At 47.2% G+C, this 27,736-nt stretch overlaps 1 protein-coding gene across 3 annotated transcripts in view; it reads left to right on the forward strand.

Moving 5' to 3' along the window:
• Positions 1–27,736, forward strand: part of LOC119170328 (LIM domain transcription factor LMO4.2) — a 108,107-nt gene that overhangs the window by 72,895 nt on the left and 7,476 nt on the right. For all 3 annotated transcript variants that reach the window (XM_075876892.1, XM_037421468.2, XM_037421467.2), the window contains one exon: positions 2,805–3,111. In XM_075876892.1, the coding sequence (XP_075733007.1) occupies positions 2,810–3,111 (302 nt within the window). In that variant the 5' untranslated portion in view covers positions 2,805–2,809. The remainder of the gene's footprint in view (positions 1–2,804; positions 3,112–27,736) is intronic.

Raw genomic sequence — 27,736 nt, forward strand, 5'->3', positions numbered from 1 at the left:
AAAAAAAGTAGGTAACAATTTAGAGTACTAGGTACTCTACTAAGGGAGAGCATACAGCCGTCTCATGGGCCTCACACTTCATGAGCATGCAGTTTCCATTCACACGAGATAATTTATCGAAATGCATAGCGCTAAAGGACGCGGACGGAAAAAGACATTACGGGACGAACGTGCTAGTTATAGCGCGAGAACAGAACGACGGCAAAGAGACAAGAAGGACATGGTTGTCGTCGTTCTGTTTCCGCGCTATAACTATCGTCATGTCATACCAAATAGCCCGAAATGCCACACTTCTAGGTGCTTCTATCATGGGTATTGGTGTCGGCCATTGCTGCGCCTGAATCATGAGCTGACGTCAAAAGTTCAGCTATGCAAAAATATTAAGCGCAATGGAACCATAGGTGCGGGACCTTCAACTTGGACAATCTATTTCTTGGTTTGCTCAGAAGTTGCTTTTAATACCTCATTGATATTCGGCCACTTCTAGCTAAATGCTGCTCCTTTGAACGTACTTCTGAACTTCTTTTGTTGTCACCTTTTAAAACTTGTTGCAACTGCTTGTTTTATTTATTTCTCTTCTTATGCCTCACTTTGGTTTATCTAACGTCATGTGCGCATATGCATGCGTTGACAATGGCTTAAATGAAAATGGCATCGCAGAATGAGTTAACTTTATACTTGAAGATGCCTAGATCCCATAACTATTTCATAATTCCGTAACGTTCACATATATTGCCACTACCTAGATCTTTAAAGAAACGGAATAGGAAGTCAACCAGTAAAGTTAACCGCAAAATGAGCCCGACTTCCGCTGCATAATTGAAGGAGCAGAAAAAAAAGCGATTATCAGTTTTTGAGAGATGAAAAGTGTGGTAAATGTTACACTAAGTAACACACATTTTAACCGCGGCGTCAGCGCTTGGATCGAGAATTAAAGGTAATGTTGGTTACAGATAGGACGGTATACCGTTAAAGATAGATAGATAGATAGATAGATAGATAGATAGATAGATAGATAGATAGATAGATAGATAGATAGATAGATAGATAGATAGATAGATAGATAGATAGATAGAGAAAGAGAGAGAGAGATTGAAAAAAATAATTCATTCACCAACGTGTTATGGTTTGTGTGAGCCAAGTACGAAGCCTCTGATTCGTTATCCACATGCTTTATAGGGTCCAAATGGCTGAGCTTAACTCAAGTAGAACTGTTACACTTAAAAGCTAGACAGGGCTGTTAAGTGTCTGCTGTGTAAACATAAATACTAAGACCCTCGATCCTTACATTAGGCAGCGTGCAAGAATAACAGCTGTGCAAAGATGGAGACAACGCCCTCTCGTGTATGCACGCGTACTGCCTCATTACAGCAAAGTGCTTTTCTCAAAGTATAAATAAGAACCCCAAAATCTACCACCGACTTGTGGAAGCCCCGTTCACCCTGCCTGCACAGTGTCCATTGGAGTCACCCACATGTCGACGCGAACGTAGACAGGCGTAGCTGGTGACCATCAGTGCCTCCTTCAACGCGAAGCAATGAGCACCGTATCTCGCCTCGTTTCACATGTGCCTGCTTACACAGGGCCACTCCCCTTTCTTTTCGTGGCGTGTCGAATGTCCCTTACCGCAAGCAGCTGTTGCCTCTCCGTCCAGGGGTTCATTAGCGGGTTCCCTCCCGGGGCCTCTATGCGAGGGAGCACAAACCGCGGGGGTCCAGAGCAGTCGCCGTTTCGCGTTCTCCTTAACGTGGGACCATGGCAGTGGGCAGCTGCTTTGAGTCATTCGGGACGTGTTCTCCTCTGTTCGCCGGAGAAGCGAGACGAGGGATCACCGATCTTCTTACGCATCTTCTGCCTTCGTTTTCTGTTTTGAGTGTCCCAAGACAGCACGGCGTTTTTTCGGTTCTTTTTCTCGGCCAGTTTCTCGGTGTTTTTCTTACAATATCACTCTTCACTATGTGCCCACACGACAAGATGCAAATGGACCCTTCTGTCCGGATGAACTGCTGGCCGGTCACACGCCGCAGTTGAAAGAGGTGGAGGCTGAGATATGCCATGTTAGCCATTTCTTATGGGGGCGGGAGAAAAACATTCGCACAGGTATGATGGTTACGCTTTTAACAAGCACAGTGAAGAAACGGGTACAAAGTCATTGCGATGCTTACCGTTCGAGTTCGTCGCACGTGAGTGTCGTTGCGTACACAATGTGTCCAAGTGCTCGTATGATCACTTTTGGTGGCATACACGAGGGTATATAGACAACATGTCTGGAAAGCGTGGTTTAGGCGGTGCAACTGTGCTTAATGTACATATAAAATAGCTTACTTTCTGTATTGCCCTAAGCATTTTACGTCAGAAAAAACGGGTCATTTATTTTGTTTCTTTGTCAAGTAAAATGAAGATCATATCAATAGCCAACCGACCGAACGTGCTTTTTTAGTATGACTGTCAATCTGTATACTATCAATTTTCCTAAGCCCCGCCGCGGTGGTCTAGTGGCTAAGGTACTCGGCTGCTGACCCGCAGGTCGCGGGTTCGAATCCCGGCTGCGGCGGCTGCATTTCCGATGGAGGCGGAAATGTTGTAGGCTCGTGTGCTCAGATTTGGGTGCACGTTAAAGAACCCCAGGTGGCCTAAATTTCTGGAGCCCTCCACTACGGCGTCTCTCATAATCATATAGTGGTTTTGGGACGTTAAACCCCACATATCAATCAATCAATCAATCAATCAATCAATCAATCAATTTTCCTAAACCAATCGTTATGCAGTGTTTTAACTCGGTCTTGCCACGCTCCGCTTTGCAGAACCAATGATGGACATCAAGGCAGAGGTTCACCGGTGGAACCCAGAAGTACACCGGAGCCCCGTGCTGGGACCAGGTCCCGGCAGTGGTCCCGTGCCCATGATGACTCCAGCCGCCCTGAACCACTCTGGTCCCGAGTGCGCGGGCTGCCAGAAGCCCATTCGCGAACGGTTCCTGCTCAAGGCGCTGGACCAGCTGTGGCACGAGGACTGCCTCAAGTGCGCCTGCTGCGACTGCCGCCTCGGAGAGGTCGGCTCCACCCTCTTCACAAAGGCGAACCTTATACTCTGCAAGAGGGACTACCTCAGGTGAGCCGTAGTTCGTTTGAATGGGATGCTGAAGGAATGTGGTCCATTCGCACTTGTTGGTGCATTACTGAATCGATTCTGTGGCGGTGATCATACGTGTCCCCTCCAGAGCAGAGTTCGTGTAGGATAATCTGCCGTCCAAGGCAGGAGCGTTAATTGTTTATACAGGCTTGCAACGTTCGGAAATTATTTAATAAATGTGTTGAATCTGTAGACTTTCCGCGGATTTTCTCACTGCGAATCTAATTAGTGTGACTATTGCCCAGGCCGACAGCGTCATGTCGCCTCGTAGCCAGCAATGTGAAAAGGAGTGAAAATTCTTCTCGTATTTGTCGTTAATCCGTTTTTTTTTTTCCTACGATACCTCGACGCATGCTCCCTTCTTCTTGTGGCAAAGTCGCGAAACGCCTCTCAATCTGGAAAGCTTTCGTTGTGACTATACCGGTTGTCTCGGTTCCTACCGAAACAGCATCATAACGTCAGAGGGCAGCACAGGAAGTTGAAAAAAGGCTGATACACTTAAGACTGCGGTACTCGTCAAGAGGTTCTAATAATTGCTGAAGTGTAACTTCCTAAAACCGCCGTATGATTGTGAGAGACGCCGTAGTGGAGGGCTCCCGAAATTTCGCTCACCTGGGGTTCCTTAACGTGCACTTAAATCTAAGCACACAGGCATCAAGCATTTTTGGCCGCTGACCCGCGACCTGCTGGTCAAGGGCCGGGTGCCTTAGCTACCAGACCGCTTTGGCGGGTGCCCTTAAATAATTAACTGCTTGCTTTTTTCAAGGGTTATATAATTCCTCCTGAAAGATACAGCTCGAACTTTTGAATGCGGTACCTTTTTGTTGCGTTGCATATTCAGTAAACGCGGCTCTCGATCTCTATTGTGCATACTACCACGTTAAGTCTACAGTTACCATGATTGTGCTAAAAAAAGATTACCCCTTGTTTCAGAAACAGTTGCCAGCTCGATAATGAAATTACTGCTTTTGTCAATATAGATAATTGGGTGTTGAAAGCGGTGCAAGTGATTCTACTGAGAGGAAGCGTGAATACATTCATGGCTTCCTTAACGAGCTTGTAAACCAAAAAGTGATTCTGTCATTGTTCCTATGTAGATGTAAAAAATAACAATGAAGATAAAGAAATAAAAAAAAACACCATAGCCCCGAACAGACTCGGTGTCTTCAAAGCTATTGTTCTTTACGTTTATGCAATGGTAGGCCTACATACAGTCTAAAAAAATGCAAGGTTTGTGCAAATGTGCGTAAATCCCCCGCGCTCTACTCATTCAATCTAATCTCACAACTGTCATTAAACTTGGTAAAGTCATTATTCGCCTTAAAAAAAAAAAACCTCACAAGCAATATTCCAAAAGTCAATCTTTTAAAACAGATGAAACAAAAATAAAAACTGTACCCTAATTTTCTTGTTTTTGTTGTTGGGTGGGCTATTCTCATTAAAAAAAATAGAGTATGTGTTAATATTCTCGGTAAGTACTGACTTACCACATATGTGACTCTCTTTAAAGGGCCACGTCGACCTTACTGGGGTCCCACAACTCTACAAAAAGACTGTAATGATGCGCAATGAGCGCCAACGTGCTTTAGAGATAGTCATATACTTCAAGTCTTGACTCACAAAGAGTTAGAGGACTCTCTTTCTTTTTCCTTAAAGTATATGAGACAGTAGTCGACGATGCATTATAACAATATGTGTAGTGCTAGCGCTTACTTAAGCACAAAACAGCTACGTGCTGAAAGAGTGCGGCATCAGCAGGGGAAAAAAAAGCGCTACAGGCAGCAGCGATTGCCGTTGGCGTAGCGTATACGTAGTACTACCCGACATCTATACCTTGTACGGCTTACATGACCGGAGGCAGGAATTCCGCTTCGCAGTAGCGCGTGCGTCGAATAGTCCTGAGTCACGGAGAGCTAGCGAATGAATAGCACGAAAGGAAAAGAAGCGAGGCGGAGGAAAAGGGCTACAGCGCGTTCAGGGCTGTTGCTTCTGGGCTCGCTCGCTCTCTCACTGCGGCACGCCAACTCGCTTCGAAACGCAGAGAACTTTCCGGATAGTTTGTTCGCCACGCTCGACCACTTTTTTTTTTTTTTTGTTCGCTCTTCGCGTCAGCCATCCCCACCTTCGCGCCTAGAGAGTAAAGTCGACGACGACCCAAGTCCTACCTCCCTGCAGCGCACACCGCCCCCTCCTATTCAGCTATAACTGCTCGCGCTTGCGTGGACGTGGCGATGCTGTTCTAAGCAGAAGTTGGCATCGCGTCGTTGCGCTGCTGCGCCTTTACGGCCTCGGCTAAACCGCGTAGAGCAAAAGAAAGAAAACGGACCAAGCGCGACACTTGAAGCATTGCAGAGGAAACACCACGGCTGCTAAGAAGAGAGCGGGCCACTACGCCTAGTGAACAGACTCCTTCCCACCCTTTTTTTTTTTTCTGCTCATTGGAGGCGACGAAAGCCGCGTCTTGTGTTTCTTTGTGCCGTGTCGCGCTCGCCCAAAGTGTTGTTGGGGCAGCTATTCAAAGGAGAGAGGAGACCACGCGCCACTTCGAGTTGAGTCACCGCACCGAACTAAAGCGTACACCGGGACACCTCGAATACCCCATTGCTGCTTGCCCACATTCGCGTATGCACACAAACATTACGTGAAAAGAAAGGACGAAAAGTAAAAAAATAAAACGCTAATAGCAAGAAACGCGAGACCGGGTGCAGTGTAGCGTTCTGCTCGCGCAAGTCGAAGGAATGCGGCGGCGGCTGCATTTGCGCCAAAGGCGCGTTCATGCGCGAAGAAGCCAAGCTGTGCCAAAGCGCCGCGACATTGGTTTCAACCCACACCCAGTGAGTGGGGCGCGCGCGCGGCTGACGTTGGTAAAACGTGCGCGGGCGCCCTCGCATCCAGTCGGCGGCGGTGGTCCGTGTTAACTCCCCTCCAGCCTCGCGTCCTCTCGACACTTCCGCGCGTTCGTTGAAGTGTCGGAGTACGCGAGCCGGTGGTATCCGTGAGCGCTCGCTCCATGGGCGCGCGATGACGGCTGCTTGGGTGGGCCTCGGTTTGGCCACATATCTTTTCACATCTCTGTTTTTTTAGGGGCGAAGCTCCTTATGACGTGGCTTGTGCGTCCCTCGTAGTACGTAACCACCAGTGGCACATACCCGAAATAGCAGTCCTTACAATGTCTGCTGAATGGGGGCACTTGTATATGATGAATACATGATGAAAAGATGTGAGATGGCTGTGCTTGGAGTTTTTTCTAGACATGTGGACGGACGAACGGACTGACACACGCACGGACGGATGGGCAGACAGAGGGATGGCCGCAAAAAGAGATGGACGGAGAGACAGACGAATGAACAAACGGACGGATGCACCAAGGATCACACAGATAGGCGGACGCAAGAACGACTGGACAGACAGACTGACGAACGCTGCGCCCCACCAATCATCATTCACTCTGTGGATATGCTGCGATTTTTTTTTCTGTGTTGCAAATTTTTGCGTCTGTACTCGCTGACACTAAACCGGTGACGGTGGCTGACGTCGTAAGTTCGCGTGACAGGTCCTAGAGGTCGTACTCGAAAAGCGACTCTCACTGTAAAACAAAGGAAGCCTCGCCATTGAATCGATTGAAAAAGGGTCAGTTTCAAGTACCCGGACAATGGTAGCACTTCGTGAATTCTCTCCCTTGGAACTCCGCCTCACGATCTGATTGCACTCACACACGGACTTTCATTTTAACACTCCCCAAGTAGGAATAGAGAGCTTTAGATGGTGACCAATGCACATCCAACGTTATAGACAATATACGAAAATAAGCAAATCAGTCCAAAAAAAAAAACGCAAGCTGGGCTTGAGTTTTTTTTCTTTAGTATATGCTACTTCTAGAGCTTCCTAATAGCGCGTCAGTGTGTGAAAGTATTCTCCCTGGTGAATCTAGCGTATCCCAGAAAGTAATTTGCTGTAGAAGGTCTGTCTCGGGTCTCGTATGTCGTACTTATTGCCACTTGCAGTGGCTCACTTGTAGGTCGAGTGTGTCCTGTTTGGCACATTAGCAGTTAACTTAAGCCTCATTATTCCTGCAACTGAAGTTACTCGATAATTATTCCGCGGTAACTTGTCTTCTTGACAGGACTCTCATGATCCTTCGGTTCGGTGGTCGCCATAATGAACTTTGCGACTCCAGCCGTTGAAGCATCATCACCAGTACCTGACTTGCAACTATTATTTCTTTCAGAGTTTTAAAGTACCAATACACCCGCCAATGTCGCTTACTGTATAGACTATTTTTATAATGGGTGTGAATGCCGCCATATATGGGCTGTTATCTTGAATGACTTAAGTAACTGTGTTACTGTAGAAGCATACGCATGAAACTGGTTAGTTTAGTGCATGCGATGTTTTTACAGCCTTATTATTCCTCGTCGAAGTATACATAAAAAAAAGACATCTGCTTAACACCTCAAGATGGCGACACCCAGATGTCTTATGAAAAATAGTATACAGAGTGACTTCAACGTAATCGAGAAGGGGCGAAGGCGAGCAAGGTTAGATGTCACATTCCTATGAGGGATCGCGTGACAGCGCACGGGCGGCAGCGCACACTCTGGGCCTCGGCGACACCCCAGAGAACGCCTCATTCGGTATGCGCCCGGCAGTCATGAGAACCATTTACGACGACTCGCGCGTGAAAGGATTTGACGTGCCACTGTTGCTCTCCCCTGTTTCTTTCACGTTTGGTCGCCCAGGCGAGGATGGGGTGGGTGCGCTAGAAATGCAAACATATCCTGTTAGCTTGTCTTTATCGCCATTTTTAAGTATTTTCTTTCATCCCCACCTTCGTTCCCTCTGGTTGGACGACGGCTCGCGTTAACAAAGTTTGAAAGAAACAAGGCGGTATTCGACGAGTGGGGCCGAGCATCTCGTAAAGTACTTTGCGTTCCGCGCAGTTATGCCAGGCTTTATGCCCCGCGTGCCTTCTCTTTTATACTTATAGCGTAGCCCGAGGCATATCCCACCCTAAGCTTAACGTTCAGCTAGGGAGTGGGGAATACGCATTGCAGGGCTCGGGGTCTCTCGGCAGCACGTCGTTCGCGCCGAAAATCGCCCATAACGGCCGCCGCTGGCGAATAAGTCATCTGCGCAGCCGTGGACAACGTCGTCGTTGCCGGGCCGTCATCGTCAAAATGTCTCTCGACAATGCTTCGCGCAGCGGTCGTGTCGACGACGCCCATCGTGGGAAAGGAGGGGGGGGACACGGTAGGAGGTGCGTCGACGGCGGCACGACGTGTCGCTGCATAGCAAGCACGCCCTGAGCCCTCGCCGTTTCAGCATAACTGCCCGTTTTGTTATGCTAATTCCGTGCAGTTTCGCGAAGATGGTGCGTGGAGTTAAAATGCCGCTGGTTTTATACACGCATGACACTGCTTAAAGTCCGGCAGCTTCCGCAACTGTAACGTTTGGTTGTTCCGGCGGTATTAAGACGTATTCTTCGGCAGAAATCTGAGTTTCTTGTAAGTCTCGCAGAACGCTACAATAAATCGTAGTACTCCTAATATTACTAACTGCTGGAGTTTCACATCCTGAAACGACGATATGATTAGGAGGGACGCTGTTGTGTAGAGCACTGAAAAGTTTGACCACATGATGTTCTTTAACGCGCACCTTAAGTACACGGACCTCTAGTACTTTCGGCTCCATCGAAAACGCGGTCGCTGAGGCCAGGATAATATCGCGCGACCTTCGCGTCAGCTTTCGAACACCATAGCCATTAGACCACTACGACGAGTTTACATCAAGATCGGTAAAATTGCGAGTTCGCCATGCAGACGCAAGACACGTTCGAAATATACCCTGCGAGCCTTGGAAGACGGCTTCACTCAAATCGCAGGATGTTACGCGATAGAAAGCCCGTAGCTACAACCTTCTGATAAGAGCTCCTCAGTTTAGTTTCTCCCGTTATACGGCCCAGCACGAGAATCCGCAATGTTGCTGCGCTGCACGGAACTGACAAGGGGGCGCGGCCCGGAGCACAGGCCATGAGCGCTTCTGTGCTTGGAGCGGCACTTTATATGGGCGCACGCTCGGTTGAGGCTCGCGAAAATGTCCGGCGCTCCAACAGACCGAGAGACATTTGCGTGCGGCCACACAAACACGCGTCTGAGTGCGCGCTCACACTTGCGGACGTGCCATTCCGTGCTGCTCCATCAAAGTGAGGCGGCGGCGGCGGCAGCGTTTTGTGCCCAGCCAGCGCGCGCACACACAATAAACGCGCTTTCTTCCTTCCAGCCGTCATCCACGTCCGCCCGCGCGAACGCTTTGCTCGCGACTTGTGGCGGTGCGGTGGCCCACCCGACAGGAGGAACGCGGCAGCATCCGGCTTTCGTCGTGTTTACTTCACGCTGTCGACGCGGTGCTCGAAAGCACGCGAGGTTTAGCCGGCGTCTCGCGACGTGTCGACACATGAAGGCTGTATACGTACGGTACGCTCTTGTCCCGAATGTCGTCGAACGTGTACTAAACGTACCGCCAAAAAAAAAAAAAAACGCAAGTTTGTACGTGTTCTTCTTCTCACGGAGGCGAGAAGATGGATGTGCGTAAACTACCTCTGCAGTTAATTCTGCATAGAGATCATTACATATTCGTAAGAGAGGACAACTTCACGTACTATTGCTTCGTTGCTACGTAATGAAGAACACAGCATCTGCAACTTTCATAGCATTTGATCAACGGGAAAGTTCTTTATGCCTCCTTTCCTGGTGGGCTTCATACTTAAATATTGTTACACGAAGACAGCCTCTTTACCAAAACAATATCTTCGAAGCTTCCTTTTATCTGTGCTTCCTACTTTTTTTGCGTGTTTTATTTGAAAAACCAGCTGCCATACTTAATTAAGTTCTCTGTGTACCAAGGGCAGGGAACATGCGTAAGAAAATGGTATTAATCATACGCCAAATATATAAGCAATAGAATTTTCTGTGTCGAAGGAATGAGAACTTACACGCTCGGTAAAAAAAACACCGCAAATGCATAACGTCATTCGCATAGCGATGTGCATTCGAGTAACCCCGCTCTTCACAGATGCCGCCTTCCTGAGGACCGAAATAGTACTGCATAATGTTTTAACCGTTAAATATTCATTCTGAAAGATAGCGACGTGGATGGATAGAGCAGAGGCTCAAGGTGTTGGCGTGGTCGAGGGTGCTTTGCTATACTGTGCACATTTACGCAGTTCGCATAACAGTTACGCAGGAGCAGGTGGGGAAGTACGCCTTCACCTCGTTCTCTCCCTTCATTGTTGAAACTACGCCTTTCCATTCCGCCTAACTCACCTCGTGGCACCTGACAACTTTGACCTGTTTTCTCGAAACCGTGTTCCATCCGGAAGATGCAGGAATAAGCATAGTTGAAAGGAGTATTGAAGGGTAAAACGATCTTTTGCGTGTTAGTAAAGTATAATTTCACAATTCCGAAAACACCACAGCCACGACACGACTCTTGGTAAGCGAGAAAAACGCGAAAATAAAGTGCGGGTGGAGACGCCATATTGAGATCCCCGCACCAAACACCGCGACGTCATAGATTACGAAGGCACGGATTACTGCGAAGTTTTCTAATCGATAGAAATGAAGTGCAGTGCCATCTGTGGGTGCTACAGACTCAGCACAGAAAGATTCAGAAAATTTCTTCGAGCCAATATCGCGAAAATACGAAAAATACAACTTAAACGCTCTCGCCTAACCTGTGGAGATTTAAAAGTAAAAAGAAGAATTTTAAAAATATTAAAGAATAAGAAATTTAAAAGTAAAACTACAAGCTTGATTTTTTTCCTTCATTAATGAATTTGTTACAGTGAAACATAGAACATTCCAGTTCTCATAGTGCACATCGTCAATGAAAACCGAATCATTGTTTCTCTTTAGTGTCCCTTTAAAGCACTATCTTTCCTCTGCACGATGAGATACCTATTTGTTTGTTCGTTTGTAGCCTGGTAACCATGGCACATACCCACTCTGAGGAACTTGCCAGGAAACATATAGTATCCTATGGACTGTAAGTGTACTATTGCTTACCAAAAATCAAATAATGTACAAGAAAGAAGACATTAACAAAATAAAGATCCAGAGAGGGAGAAACAAAGAAACAACAAAACAAAAATGAGCACATTTACAATAACGATAATCTGATTTTAGGAGCCGACCAGATAGCTAAGTTTGCCATACCCAATCAATTTGGAATGTATGGATTATATTTATTCACATTTTAAAGATTACTTCCAAATTACTTTTGCAAGTATATGTCAGAGTGGGCATTATGTTGAAATATACCTCTTTTCAAGTATTTTTTCTTCCTCCTCATCAATGCTTCTCGCATGGCTCATAGTGCAGAGAAATCGGCCAGTGGCTCAATAATTCACTCACCGCTACGATGCGGGTGTCTTCAGCGGGGTTAGGCTTGGCGCAACAAAAAAAAAATTAAAAAAAGCAGCCCTGAACGCAATCGCTTCCCGCACGTCTTCATTTCCGTCTCGCGTGTTGCGGTGGGCGGGCGTCGTACTGAGCGCGCGTGGTTATAAGCATAGTGCGTGGCGTGGCGTGCCGGCCGAGCGCCGCCGAATTTTCGCCGCTTCGCGTGGCATCACGCCCCTTCGAGATTTGATCACGCAACGTATACCTCATCGCCTTCCTTTCGGACAGTGGCGAGTAAGAGAAAAAATAGCGAGCGGTTACACACAATCGCCGTCGTTAGGCAATTCATCACGCTGAAGACGTGCTCAGTGGCACACTTAGTTTCCCTGATTCTTGTTTTTGACATCAGGCTGATAGCTTGCATAGAATATATCGTTTATATCGCACTATTGATACGTTTTCAATCAATCAATCGAATCAATCAATCAATCAAGCAGTCAGTCAGTCAGTCAGGCAATCAATCAATCAATCAGCCAATCAAGCAGTCAGTCAGTCAACCAAGTCAGCAGTCAGTCAGTCAGTCAACCAGTCATCTAGTCAGTCGGTAGGTTGGATTCCAAATCATGATATAGGCTTGCAGGTGTGTCACTTCCCTGACTGGACTCAATACAGCAGCAGTCTGGAGGCTTGTACCCTTAATGCAGAGTGAAATGTGTAGTATTCTTTTGGTTCGGGATGTCCGTGGCAAGGGGATCCCACAAATATCGCGTCATGCTTACGTTCTGCTAGCTGGTGCCATATCGCAGTTGCAAGTTTCCCTCAGCCGTGCTCCACTGCGTTTTGCGTCCCGTGGCAGCCCCAACTGGCCGCTGATTCGCTCTCAATTATCAGCCGTATGCCCGATATGCCCTGCCTGCCTGACTACCATTTCTTCCTCTCAACTGAAGACAATCGGCTACCACCACATGCTTCTGTTATTCACCAAGTTGCCTCACTGTTAGCGTTGAAGATAGTGGTGGGGATTAGACAGGTACCTTCAAGCATCATGAATTCACCATTAAATCAGGTGCCGCAGCAGAAACTCGGCTATGTAAGCGGCAGGATCAAGGAGTTGGAGCCAGAGAGGATGCTAAAAGTCCTTGCCCTTCCCCCCCTTCTCTCCGGAGACATTCATAAATGGCGCTCTCTCCCTCTCACACTCCTCGTTTCATATGTCAAAAAAAAAAAATCCAGGCCTGCGTGGTAGGCACAGCACTGTCACAGCGAAAGCTAGAAGAGCGGCCTTTCAGAGCCTTTTCAAAGCGCTCATTGGGTAACTACGGCAAGCACACTTGCTTGGTACCCCATGGAGCATAAATGATAAAGCTTTGGGTAGTAGGCCGGCATTCGCTATGCTATTTTTCGTCATTCTTCTGAGAAGCTTGGTATCCGCTTAACACTTGCAATGAATTTTGTGCTCATTTGTCCATGCAGTGGCTGGCGACGATAAGGAGTTAAAGCTGAAGTGGGTATGCGCCGCAGTTAATAGGGGAAAAGTAACACACTTTTGTAATGGTTCGGAGCATTGGATGGCCCACGCGTTACGCTATTCGCATTGCGTAACGACTTGTTGTTCTTTCGCTGTTGTAAAACGCTTTATAAGCCGTATTAACGTGATTGCTTTCCCGACATGAAGCCTGCCTAAGACAAGTTCCAAACACCGGACTATCTCAGTGGTAAAATACTGGGCTGGTACCCAGTGAACCTGGGTTCGAGACCCACTGTGCCATTGGCGCTACAGGTCATGCCTGCCTAAGGCAAGTTCGACGTGTTATAAGCACCGGCGTAACTTAGTGGCAGAATATTGGGCTGGCACGCAGCGGACCCGGTTTCAAGCCCCACTGTGTTATTGGTGCAAGGTTTGTTTTTTCTTATTTCGTGCGATGTGGTTACGGACACCGGCGGCGGCGGACACCAACTGCGCGTGACCCTAAAAGTGATCTCATAACAGCTTTCGCCGTTAAACCAATACTTCTAAACCGCTGCGCTCAACTTTTACGTTACAAAGCAGGCTAATCGTCGGTAAACGGTTCTTCTTTTCGTTTCGAAGTTCTTGTATAGCTTCGCGGTTAGGAACGGAAGCCGCACACAGGGAACAAAAGCGAAAAGAGCACGTGGGGCGAGAAACACGAGCTGCAGTAGTGGCTGTCGTGCCATGCTCGCCGTCGCCTCGACTGTGGCGGAATAACACGCGATACGACACTGCCGAAAGGATGCAGGCATGCGTGTCCGTGAACGGCGGCCGAGTTGGCCTCGAATGGCGACGGCCGTATGCGCGCGCTGGTTGAAACGCGTGCACGGTCAGGTTCCAATGGCGGCGTGCTTATAACGTGACGCGCTTTTGTTCGCCTCGTATCCAACCCGCCCCTGCCTGTAGCTCACTTTATTTTTTTTTTCTGTTCTCGCCATCCGCCTGAATGTGTTCACCAAACCGGGCACTAACTGAGCGCATGGTATACTACGAACACGCACTCTTTCGCAATTTATTTTCCGCCTGCGAACGTGGAGAGATCTGTCATTTCACATTCTAGAAGAAGGCCTGCAAGTGACTTAATTTTTCTCTGCTCGGTAATCTGTCTCGCTTATGAGAGCTTCATCAAGTTGTTTAGGTCTGCGATAACTCATCGCGCTTATTAACGCCGGGCGCCGTTGCGTGGAGGAGAGTTCCTTGTTGCCTCATTTCGTAAACGCATATCACGCTGCAGATACACGCAACGCACCTTTCCTTACTTTTTGATGGTAAATCGTAAGCAAGAAAGGGCGAAACTTACTACTCGCCGAGTAATTATTTTATCGTGGTCGCTTTGTGATGGACAATTATAGAATTCCCCTTTGTTGTTCGATTCGTCTTTCTTGCTGCATCGTTCGTTTAGCTAGATGTTTCTCTTCGGTCAGATTCTGACGTTTCTGGCTCTACGATTCGAATTACGTTACCGGATGCAATCTCGCAAGGTGACGCGTGGTCGTTTTATTTATGTCGCGGAGAGCAAATTATGCCGCGAGATTCGCAAAAATTTGGGCTCCAGCTGGCTGTACGAGGCCCTGCGAACTTCAAGACTTCAGGAAGAGTGACGCTCCTCACCACGTTTCGCTAGCGATAAGCATAGCTTTGTGAATGACAACAGCGAAAGACCACTGCTCATTCTCCCGACCGGTTTTCATTCGTTCCACGCAACGAATAAATTCACGGCGTCAAGAAAAGGGCTCAATAGTCTTGGGCTGATTCGTAAAAAAATAGCCATATCCCGAGATTCCAGACATGCCAAAAACACGGTGCGATTATGTGCGCACGCCGTATATAGTGTGAATAATGAGTGGAACTCCGGATTGGTGGATAGATAGACAATAATTTTTTGATGATTACCCCGGAGATGTTAGCCTGATTCGTCACCTGGCATGCTATATACTTCAGCTTTTGGGTGTTCCTGTTGTATACGCGATATCACATATAGAAACTAATAACGCCGTCACTCGCACACATACACCCAAAGAGTTATTTACTAAGTTTCATTAGGGCATGTAGTTCTCGAAAACACCATTCTCGCGACCCAGGGGTTGATGTATCTAACTCTGAGCACACGGGTGCTCTTGCATATCGCTTCTATCGAAATGCATCTGCTGAGGGAGGTAATGAAAGCCACGTCCTGACGCTTAGCAACGATACGTCTATTGTGAGGATGTAGATGAGGTTTCTGGCCAAGTCAAGATGAAAAAATACAGAGACCTTTCGAAACCCTAAAGGCGATCCCTAACCAAGTCCACATGAAAAAATACAGAGACGTTTCGAGACCCCTATGGGTCCTAGTAACCGTATGGGTCCTGAAACATCTCTGTATTTTTCACCTGGACTTGGTCAGGGATTGCGCCCCGCCACGGTGGTCTAGTGGTTAAGGTACTCGGCTGCTGACCCGCAGGTCGCGGGATCAAATCCCGGCTGTGGCGGCTGCATTTCCGATGGAGGCGGAAATGTTGTAGGCCCGTGTGCTCAGATTTGGGTGCACGTTAAAGAACCCCAGGTGGTCAAAATTTCCGGAGCCCTCCACTACGGCGTCTCTCATAATCAAATAGTGGTTTTGGGACGTTAAACCCCACAAAATCAATCAATGGTCAGGGACTGCATCTACATCCTCATCGTGATACTTGACCACACAAACTTTCGTCGAACTCTTGATTATGAAACGTCCATTAGCTACTACGCCATCACGGCGGCTTTCTGACTCGTTAAAAAGTACGGGTACGGCATCTACCACCAGATGGAATTAAAGCGAAGGGACGACTACCAACGAAGAAAAGAGACTGCTCTCAACACGTTTGGCATATAGGCACTGCATCCTGTAGAAGTCCACAGCTGGATTCCATCAAGCGTTTCCACTGCCAGCCTCGGAAGAAAAGCCGGAAGAGCAGCGGGAAGCTCAGCTGCGTCGCGGGTGCGGCGCATTCGCGCGCGTGTGTGAAGAAAACGGCCGCTGTTGGACAGAACGAGAAACAGCGGCCAGGCCGCGAAAGAAGCCTTGTCTCTCTCTCTAGCTCGTAGCGATGACCCACGGCGCAAAGCTGGCGCGAAAGAGATGCGGCAGCAGGAGGTCAACGACGCACGTGCGAACACGCCTCCCGCTGAAGAAGAAAACGAACAAGCCAGCTCCGGCCGTGGTTCTTCCTCGCGAGGCTTCAGCAGGCCTCGAAACGCGCGCTCAGAGTACGGCAAACAATAAACCGATCGCACCTGTCTCAACAGGCCGTCGTGAAAGTGAGCGCTTGCTTGCTCGTCTGTGTGGGCCGGTGCCTGATGGAAATGGTGCTTGCGGGGCGCTCGACTTAGACGCGCACGTTGCTTCGCGCCGTGGCAAGAAGCGAGTTAAGGAAAAGGTCGGGAGGACCCGTTCGGCTGTTGCGGTGGATCTTGACGGCAGACCGTCACGTGTGCTCTAGTTGAACGTTCCCTTAGCAACAACATCGGACCTAATTCGCAGAACGCCTCGTTCGTTGCTGCGGTTTCTCATTGGTCGTCCGGCTTTGATAATGTCAAGGGCCTCACCGTGATTAGCTGAAGTATTCTCTTACGAATATTTTTTTTGGCCTAAGATGATTTTGTGAATACGAGTCCAGTTGAAGAGGGAAGACGCCGTGCAAGCGTTTGGTGCGGCTATGCTAAAGTGCACGAAAATTTGGTACTGCGCCAATATTTAGATGAGTGTTGGGCAATATCCACCGTTTATATGGATACAATCAAAGAAGTTGTCGCCAGTTCTTGCCGTACCGGATACGAGTAAAACGTCAGAAATAATTAACAATAGTCTGACATTTGGCGAATTCAAGGATTCTCGTTTCAGTGCAGCCCCGAGAATAATTGGAGCACGAGTGATTCATACGATCTACTGATTCACATTTTAGTATTCCTCTCAAAGATCAGTATTTTACACACTTTGATTGCCTTGATTTCTTTCTCAAGAAAAAAAATGCTTCCCAGCAATTATATTGTCTTCATGCGAATTTAGTCGCGCGAACAGGTGCAGTGAACTGATCTTTGGAGACGTGTGGGTATTTAATATTTGAAAAGTACGACTTCTTGCATTTGCCAAGGCCTGCCTACGCACTCCGATGCTTTTCAACTGCACGTAGCAAGTTCACTAGCGTACATTCACCTCTCCGCTCGCACTGGGTGTGCAGGAAGAAGCTGATGTTATAAAGAAGATCAAGTACACAGCTGTGAATAAGGCGATGAGATACAACAACAAAAAAAGCGGACCACTTTTGCAATTCAAGCTTCCGCATTCGATTGGTGATCGTGGTAAGCAGAAAGGCGAACGACAAAACCCACTGCGGTGTTTATCACAGCTGTGGCACTGTGAGCATAAAAGTACAGTATTACTGTACAGGTACTGATGGTAACTTTGCAGAAAGACTAGTAGCAGCATCGTATGTGACTACCTTGCAGTATAGTAGCACCACAGTACTGTTGCTACTACTATTTCTACTACTACTACTACTACTACTACTACTACTACTACTACTACTACTAGTAGAAGTAGTGGGAGTGCTAGTAGTAATAGTAGTACGTTGCCGTTGTAACAGTAGTGGAGTACTGCTACACTACTGCTACAGCAAAATCACAACAGCAACACCTACTACTACTGCTACTACTACTACGACTACTACTACAAGTATTAGGTGTAGTACTAGCAGTTACTGTTATTTTAGTGAGTTGATGTAGTTAATATGAGTCAGTCTCTTTGCGAAGAGTCAGGATAAAATTGACAGCGTTGGCAGCCACAAATTTCTGGTCTTGCTGAGAATAGAAATCATTTGCTTTCTAAGCAAGGTACGTCAACGCAAGGTGATATGAAAAGGTTTTTTGCGGTAACCCATGTTTAAATTCTCTCTTTTTGTCATACCTGGAGTCAGTATACATGAACACAGCGCGTGACTGATTCGGAACAATGTCTAGCAACCTAGCTGTGATCGTTTCGTCTTACCGCGAAACGAAACCTGCCACTGGTCGCTCCTGGCCGTCGCCTATCACGCGATGCAGTCGCCGACTGCAACGCGATGCGTGTCACGCTCAGCAGACGGCAACGGACGACGCTAGAAGCCTCGTGATGTGGCACGGATGGCGGGAATCGTTCGGTCGGCGCGGGCACCCGACACCCGCTCTAACGAACAGAAAGGCGAGCACTGAGATCATACGTTGCGTGAGGTGCAGTCGGCTTCGCATTCCTTTCCTTTGATGGCGCATTCGCCGTGTGAACCAGATGCCGCAGTCGTTCAGGCGTGTAGTTTTCCACTCTGCTTGTTGTCTGGTTGCCGTCACTGGACATCTTTTCACGTCGTGCCGTTGTTTGATTGATATGTGGAGTTTATTGTCCCAAAACCAACATATTACGAGAAATGCAGCAGCAGAGGGCTACGGAAATTTCGACCACCTGGGGATGTTTAACGTGCACCCAAATCTGAGCACCTGGGCCTACAGCATTTTAGACTCCGTTGAAAAGGCAGCCACCTCAGCCGTGATTAGATCCCGCAACCTGTGGGTTAGCAGCCGCGTACCTTAGCCACTAATTGATTGATTTGTGGGGTTTAACGTCCCAAAACCACCATATGATTATGAGAGACGCCGTAGTGGAGGGCTCCCGAAATTTCGACCACCTGGGGTTCTTTAACGTGCACCCAAATCTGAGCACACGGGCCTACAACATTTCCGCCTCCATAGGAAATGCAGCTGCCGCAGCCGGGAATCGAACCCGCGACCTACCTTAGCCACTAAACCACCACTGTTGGGCAACGTCGCGCAGTTGTTTCTGTGATGTCTTTGTTTGATTAACATGCTACGATAGGGGATGACTGTGGACATTTAGGGTAAATCGGCTACGATAGGGGATGACTGTGGACATTTAGGGTAAATCGTTATTTCGTTACACGTACCTCATTATAAGGTTAAAACACGAATGAAGAGTGAATCAGACCGCTGAACGATAAACCAGAGAAAGAAGTAATGGGGTAGTAAAGGGATATTCTGTCTCTATATAGCCTCCTGGAGCAGTAGAAAACATAGACAGATAGCAACAGGTATCCCTAAAAGTAGGTGCTAATCAGACTAAGCCCAGTTCCGTGAACAAAGTATGATCAGGAAAAATAGACACGCATCGGTATTAATACATTGTGAATAAACATTGTACACACCGATTTAATGTCACTGCAATACGTTGCGTCAAATTAGCAAAGCCAAAGTGGTATGAATTGTGTTGCAGGATACGCTCTGCGTCGCTTCGAATGACACGTTATCTGACGCTCTTCCAAGGACCGACGAAGGTGAAAGTGACGCATTTTATGCGACACAAGGAATCTAATAAAAAAACATAAAAGAAATGCGAGCAGCTAGCACTATAGTGGGGCAACGCTTGACCAACAGCGCAGCTTCGGGTTAAGGGAGCTCACTAGCAAGTTCTAAGTTTACAAGGGAAAGAAGTGTATACCTAAGGGCTCGTTTTCCCGTGTTTTGACACAATATAATGAGATCTAACAGACAATAATGCCAAAGAATGTATAGGAGAAGTTATTAGAACAAATAGAATGTAAATAAGAAGAAAGTAAAGTGGGTGAAAAAATAACCAGCCGTGAGCAGAAATCGAACCTACGACCTTCGAATAACGCGTTCGATGCTATATATATAATGAGATCTAACAGACAGTAATGCCAAGTAATGTACAGGTGAAGTTATGGAATGTAAACCAATGGAATGTGAATAAGAAGAAAGAAAAGTGGATGAAAAAATAACCAGCCGTGAGCAGGTTATTTCTGCTTAAAATTTATGAATTGAACTTAAAATTTATGAATTGAGCTCTTCACTCGTCATTAGCAATGCTAGAATCTAGAATTTGCATAGACGGACATGGTGATGACGAAGCATCACTGCTTCACGAAGGTTAGGTGTGAGCACCGCTTCGGCAGATGCAGCACTTTTGTGATTGAGTTCGCCGCCTGCAATGGGCCGCTCGTTACGCACAATGCTAAAAAGCTTTTGTTCTGCACACGAAGGCATAGCCCGCACAATGACGACACAACTGACGCGCAACTTTACTGAATAGAGATGCCATGGTAACAAACGCGCCATGCTATTAATTTTGTTCTCCACTGCCAGGAGGCCTTCCGAACGCAAGTCACGAAGAAAGGATGGTTTTGCTAGCTTGCGTGTGGATAAGAACGCAATAAAGGATGTTGCGCTGTGCGGTTAATTAAACAGCGAGCAAAGCCAGCGGGTCCCATAAACACCAATGACGATCGTCTTCGTGACCGCGATAACGAGACAGGTGGCTGCGATCCGGCGCGAAGCGTAATAAGGGCCGCCGTTGCCCACCGTAGCGAAAGCAATATATCTGCGCGTTCTTTGGGTCTTCCGATTGCCTCACGTTTCATTTTTATTACGTTGGTGAAACCGCGTCATTTCAGGTCGCGCTTCCCGTTTGTTGAGCGTTCTGAAGCCGAGAAGGTGTTGTTGCTTATTTGTAAATAGATCATTTACTTTATTTAGATATGTCAAAAGGAGGGGGGGGGGGGTGTATCTCGACTAAAATGGGAAATTACGGGCTTTCATGGAGGGTCAAGATATTAGTGTGCCTGTAAGGTAAGTGACTTGGCGTAAGCACCGGGAAGACATAATTATCTCTACAAAGTACTTCCTGTCAGACTTTTTCTTTCGGTTTTCTGAAAATTCAGTCTCCTAAATATAAAACTAGGGCTAAGTTGATATTTCTGGTTCAGAGAGTTCTATTTCATACGTACGATACCACAACGCATGTCTATTTAAGATATTGCCAATTAACTTCAGGAGAATTAACAAAATTTACTTGAATGCGTTCATTGAAACAACTGGTGGTTTTCTTGAGAGAAGTTGTAGGATGGTTGCGGCTTCTCGCGGAGTATGTCGCAACCACGCGCTTATTTTTAAGTGGCCTCTGCGACCAACTTCGGCTGTGAGACGAAACGCTTAGTTAACCCAAGGATTACACCAGTGAACACGAACGCTCAACAGTGGCTATGTCTACCAGACATTTAAATCAAGAATGAGTGTCGTTCCGGATAATTTTAGAGGCAAAGCAGTTTTTTGACTAGCCTGTGTAACACTGCTCCGTGCGTCCGTACGAACCACCTCGCCACAGGTGTTGGAGCGATGCCAAGTTGGTCATGTAACAGCTGCGCGTTAACGTCACCCGTAGCAGCTGCAGGCTTCTCCGCCCTCTCGCAACACACTTTTCTCTCACTTCACCCATTTCACCGCCCGCAACGCTCAACCAAACGTCGAGTGGAAACACTAGACAGATTTAGTTCGCGTCGGCAGCAGCGGTACACGTGGCCTGCCATTGTAAATGGCTAGCAGGCTGCGTCCGTACTGCCACGGCGGACGCGCGACAAAGTGTGTCTACTCTTTCTGCTCGTTTATTTGCGATAAACCTTACATGAAACCCCACCCGCCTCCCATGTATTTGTGTTCAAATAAACGTTTACTCGAGTAAACGCTACACCGGGTTTTGCTTCAAACCATTGTTCCAGCACCCACGTCCACACCCGTTTCAACTGGGTCAACGCCTTGCGCACCACTGCTGCTTCGCATCCCAACATGGTTCCTTTCGAGCAGATGGACCATAATTGTTTATTTAATTTATTTTTCTGCCAGCAATCTTTTACGATCACTCGTTAAAACATGAAAATTTACTATATTGTCCAAGAAGAGGTTTTTCGCGTCGTACGCTGAAGTGAGCGTAAATTTTGTAACAGGAATTCGGGCCGAATGGTTTCACGTTAACAGCAACAAAAAATTGCAACGCAGTGTAACGCAACTGTGTACGTAGGTGGGATGGTGCACCATTTTGTGTGCAACAGTCATGCGAAATTCTTACGTGCACACCTTTTTTTTTTTGCCAAGCTGAGGAAACCTATACTGCGTCACATACCTATTTTGATGCAAGATAGACATATTTCATGCTTATAGACATGATATTACGCTTTTTTCCTTCTTTGTAGTTTCCATGAGCTTGCAGCACGTTGTCGCCCTTAACTACTTTTTTCCGCAAGCAAAAAATAAAGAAATGGGCCGAAGGGGAATAATCTTGGCTCGTTGCCTAATTAGACGGTGAGGTATAAGAGCCCCGTTGTCCCTCCGCACCTCCGTAAACGAACAAAACGTTAAATATACCAGAAAACGAGGAGTGTTGCGAAGCGCTTCACAGAGATGATGAGTCTTCAGTTGCAACAACGAGCGCGAATAAAGAATAGTAATAAGATGGCGCGTATAGAGGCGAGAGAGTACGAGAGGACGCGCACGGCGGGGGCTGTAGGTGCGGAGAGAAAGTATAGCAGAAGGGAAGGTATACTGACGCCACCTGGAGGTAGCAATTAGAAGTCACTCCCGCGGCGCTGCTCATTAGGCGCTCGTGCCCTTAACGCGCGCGGCGGCGGCTCCCACTAGCGTAATTTTAGCGCCGCGCGACGACGGCGGCCCAGCGTCGGCTTTTTCAAGAGCGCATCGCCGAGTGAGCGATGAGGAGGAAGAGAAAGAGTAGGCGGAAAAGAAAAAAAAAGAAAGGTGCCAGTAATGAGCGAAACACGCGAGTCGAGAGGAAGAAGACACGGGAGCCCCAGCGCGAGAGTTTTTACGCAGCTGTCGGACACCACGAGAAATAATGAGCCAAGCGCTTCACATAGAAACGCAGTTTCTTTGCGACTATACATGGTGGTGGCCAGTATATACACGCAAATCGCGAGATCCCGTTTTGTTTGGTATGGTGTGGTTATTAATAAGCTTTCTGTACGTCTGTGGCAGTACCTGCTGCTTCTAGGTTGATCCATAACTTTCTTTCTTTCTCTCTTTCTTCTTTCTCTCTTTCTTTCTTTCCTTCTTTCCTTCTTTCTTTCTTCCTTTCTTTCTTTCTTTCTTTTCACCACGTGTGCAACTTTCTTCTAGAGCCTAATGATTACTTCTGGCGCAATGATGGGCAGTGATAATGGAGAAAAAAAAAAGAGCGACATTTTCATCAGGAACAGTCTTATTTGGCCGCGGAGTGAGAAGAACGCGTTACTCGATGGCAACTCGACGGCAACGGAACTTGAACCTTCTTCCCATGACATATGTAGCGCGATCCACGCGGATTTCCTATTTGCGTTTCATAAGAACAGCGTCTAATATGCGCGCTTTACTCAGTACGCAGCGTCAGTGATGAACTTAACGCTGTTAAAGTGACTATCAACGGCGGGCACCACTCTAGTGCTCACTTCCAGGGACACAATATGTGTTGCTACGCAAACGGCCCCTGTTTCGTACGCCGTTATACTTTACGTATATTTTTTATGAAGGCACGCTTCGTCAGTTCAATGCAAATGCCGCTGCGCACTGAAGAGGACAATTCAAATGATAACGCGGTTTAACATCCCTCTTTATGCTTTTGAGCTGATCGCCTACGGAAATACATGGGCCATTCAGTTCATGCACGCTGGAAACTACCGTAACCCAGTGGACCATGCACCTATAGAAACGGGGTACCTGCATCCAGAAAATTGCTGCCACGAGTCCCGTTTTTCTAAGTTCTTTCGAGGAACGAAAAAAAAAACTGGAAGTCGCGAAGTCCTGTGCCACGTTGCATTCAGTGAAAAATAGCAGTGATCGTTGTCCGATTCCACAGGTGTAGTCATTGCATAAAGAAAGAAAAAAAAAGATTTGACTCTTGGATGGTTCATGTACCATGAAATGCTACGGCCTATTCCACATAGAGCCATCTGGAGTACGCAGGCGCAGTCTTCATGGTAGAAGTGCTTTGTTTCTTACGTCATGCGCTGCTGACTATATCAGGCGTGAGCGTACACCGTTTGTCGTGTTTGGCGATCATTCTTTCCGCGTAATCTTCGCGTGACTCCTATTCGGATCAGTCCCATCGAGTTCTGCAGACGTTTGGGAAATCAGACGGATCTGGCCAAACGGTTACATACTTTTGCTTTTCTTTCTTGCTCATTTTTGTCCAAGCCTTCTTCACGTTTTTCGTTACTTTCGTATACTTCCTTCCCCCTTCTCTCCTGTTCTCTTCTTCTCATCTATCTCTTCCCCCTACCTGAAAAAGTACGCAGCGATTGTGCCCATCAGGTGGCACGAGTTCGCCTGCTCTCTCCTTATTTCCTCTGTGTCCTTGTGGTTCTGTCAATGCATACAAATTATTTGCACACACCACTATGGTGCTCGACTGCTGACCCGATGGTCGCGGGGTCGAATACCAGTCACGGTGACCGCATTTTCGATAGAGTCGAAGTGCTTAAGGCACTTGTACTTTGGTGCGCGTTAAAGCAGAGCCTCGGAGATTTGCCGACGGTGCGCCCACAAAGCGCCGCTGGCTGATCTCGGGGGCCACGGTTGAAAATCAACAGGCAGTCCAAACTTCCAGAGCCCTCCGATATGTCGTTCCTCGTCATTTTATCGTTGGTGTATGCCGTTAAAACCCAACAGATATTATTATTATTATTATTATTATTATTATTATTATTATTATATTATTATCATTATTATTATTATTATTATTATTATTATTATTATTATGCGCTGCCATTGTGGGTGGTGCACACGCCTGCCGCAGCTGGCCCTAGCAGCGTGTCTGTTAGCTAGAACGCATCGTTTCCCTTATTCCAAAAAAAAGGGGGGGGGGGGAGGCTCTCCCGATGGGCGCCTGCGCGGCTCCTCCACCGTAGCACACACAAGCAGTGGTGCGCTGCCGAGTGCCTACGGCGCATCGGGTCGCTCAATCCTGAACGCGCTCTTCGTGTTCTGCATCTGAAAGGGCAAGCCACTGTCTCGAATGAATGCCGCATAGATCGCTCGACGCTGTTGGTTGGTCACGGCCCTTTCGTCATTACACCCTTTGACGTCGCTTGACGGCATTTGGCTTTTGTGAGGAATGCGCGTACGCGGCGAGCATGAAGAGACGTGACCGGTAAAAATAAAATAAAGAAAACAATGGTGAGGGATAAGACGACCGATACCGTGTCTTGGAAACCGCAAGGAGTGTCTTTGTTGTCTTTATGTATTCATACAATGAGGACTGTCACCGCATTCAAGACCGCATCTCTTATGCTGCGCGAATTGTGAAGCTCCACTGCGTGCCATTTGCTCGAGACTGACTACGAAAGGAAAGAAATATCTGCGATTTCTCTTAGGTTTTCACGTCGGCTACCACTATGGTTGTGATTTTACGATCAATAAGGAAATCTCATCGTTGCACACACCGAGGCCTTCTTTCTTTTTGTTCTTTATTCCTGACTGGCAGCGGAACGAGCACTCGGAATCGCAATATGGCGTGTCGGCTGGTCCGATTGAGTTCCTGTTGTGGCCTTTGGAGGAAAATCTGCGGCTGAAGTAACAGCCTATACTGCAAGATGTAAATCGCGAAGATTTTTCATACCCGGGGAAAGATGTACAGGGTGAAACAGCAGCCTGGGAGGTTCTTTTGTTTCCTGTTTGTCGTGCATTGGTCGTTTTGATTGGGGGGGGGGGGGGGCAAAACCATGGGATGATTGTGGTGTATATAAAAACAAAGCCTAATTAGCTTAGTTTAGTGTACGGATCTTAAAAAAAGAAGGAACAGTTGAATAGAAAGTTCGTGAAGCGTCGTGGTTGCAAGCTCGATGGCGTAGCGAGAAACGCTGGAGGAGAGACGAAAGGAAACAATAAATATACAAACGTTCTCGATCATTTCTGGGTTAGTGTATCTATATAGCCTAAGCACTTCGTAACGCACACCTTTAATCAGCGTGTATAACCTTTAATCACTGCATCTTTCGTATGAACCTAACTCGCCGTCCCCAATACCATTTTATAGGCTGTTAGCCAGGTGAACATTATATATTAAAAGGAACAGTACATATTAAAAGCAACGTTATACTAAAAGGTCACTCTTTGCGCACAATAATGAAAACCACCGTGAAGGGGCACTACCGGCTCTGGTTACAATAACGAGAGATTAAAACGAATAACGCCATCGCTTCTCTTCCCACAGTTTCGACCTTGCCTCAATATATTGCTCTTTTTCCCCTCTCTCATTCCTCCCTTCTTTTCTTTTCTGTCTCGTCTTACCGCTTCTGAAGAACAGAATAGCCAACCAGATATTTCTCTTCCGGTTAACTCCCTGTATTTCCGCAGTACACTTCTCTATTTCTCTCTTTTTTGTTTTTTTATTTTGAAAACCTGCCCTTAGGCATAGTAATTAGTGGTGTCGAAAATACGCATGCAAATTTCCACGGGCCGAGTGACAGAGCTAGTGACATGCGTTGCTGTGCTTCGCAATTTCGCGGCGTTCCGCAGTCCAAGCCGAACCTCAGTCGGGGTGGACTTCTTTCGTGGAAAGGTGGTACGTTTTCCGGAAGAGTTTGCATTTATTAGCTCAAGTAACGCGCCACGGGGCGATACCTGGAAAGCGGGCAACACGAATGAAATCTGCGCGGCAATTTAAAAGAGAACCGCCGCAAAAATATGTATTTTATTTTCGTTGAAGCGCGAACGCGCGAGACGCCCTCGCAAAGTGTAGTGCATTTGCATAAGTTTCCGAGGCTCGTTCCTCAGAAAAGCAGCAACAGAGACGGACGCCGTGCCGGTGTGACGGGCTACGAGGAAAGGATGGGCGGAAAGTGCGTTTTAAAAAGCAGCTTTGGTTGGCGTTAGTCGTTGTTGTCTTTTTATTCTCGCGTGCGGAAGGATAATCCCCGGCGCTTTTAGCGCCTTGACAGATGCGGCAGACTATTTAGTCGTTTCCCGCGAGTTTCCTTGATGGTGGATCACCGAGAAACGGGCTATAGTGTCGCTATGGCGCCTTGTTCGTTTCTTTAAGACCCTTCCCCTCTCTTTGTGGTATGATTCTCGACGCTTCTAAGGCTGTAGTCTTAACGTGTTTCCGTTTATCATTATCCAAGTGCCTCGCGGAAATATTCTCTTCTGAAACGAGGCGAAGTCACCTGGGGATTTCGGGTGAGTTCCTGCTCACATATACGGCTCATTGATCACACATTGTCTAATAAGTCCTGTCGTATACGCTCTACGTGGCCCCCAGTGGCCGCTAAGGCGAATAGAAGAGATGGGTGTATCTGGAACGCTAATGAAAAGTCCTGCTGTAATACCGCAGAAACCTCTGCGGTGTTTACCAGTGTAATATAACTTTCTCCACGGTATTGAGTAACGAGTTTCTGATGTAAATGATTCCACGTGAATTTAGTAGTTTTTTTTTGCATTGTTGTAGAGACAGCTGCTCGTCGTTATAGGGAAGCAGTTAGCCGATCTGACCGAGTTTGAGTCGACATACTGCATACATGTAGGCTATGCCAAGATGTCGGTACATGAGATAATCGTTTAGGTAACCTGCAGCATTAAATAAATTTTGCCATGTGGGTCCCCACTGAACTGTGCCAATTGACTTCTCGTTTCTAAACTTTCCCTTGGTTATGTACGTGTTACGCATATGCTCAGTTTGCAGCAATTGAACTTTCGCGAATATTTCAAATCTGCGTCCAAATAGTGAAGGAGATGGTTAACTAAAGAAAAAAAGAATAATCGAATCGAAAGAGAGGGAGGGAGAAAAAAAAGAATATGCAAGAATAAAGATAGCACAGAAGGTTGTGCAAGTGCACGTGAAGAAAGCACAAGAGTC

This window comes from Rhipicephalus microplus, chromosome 2, assembly GCF_043290135.1.
Source record: "Rhipicephalus microplus isolate Deutch F79 chromosome 2, USDA_Rmic, whole genome shotgun sequence".
Taxonomy (NCBI): Eukaryota; Metazoa; Arthropoda; class Arachnida; order Ixodida; family Ixodidae; genus Rhipicephalus; species Rhipicephalus microplus.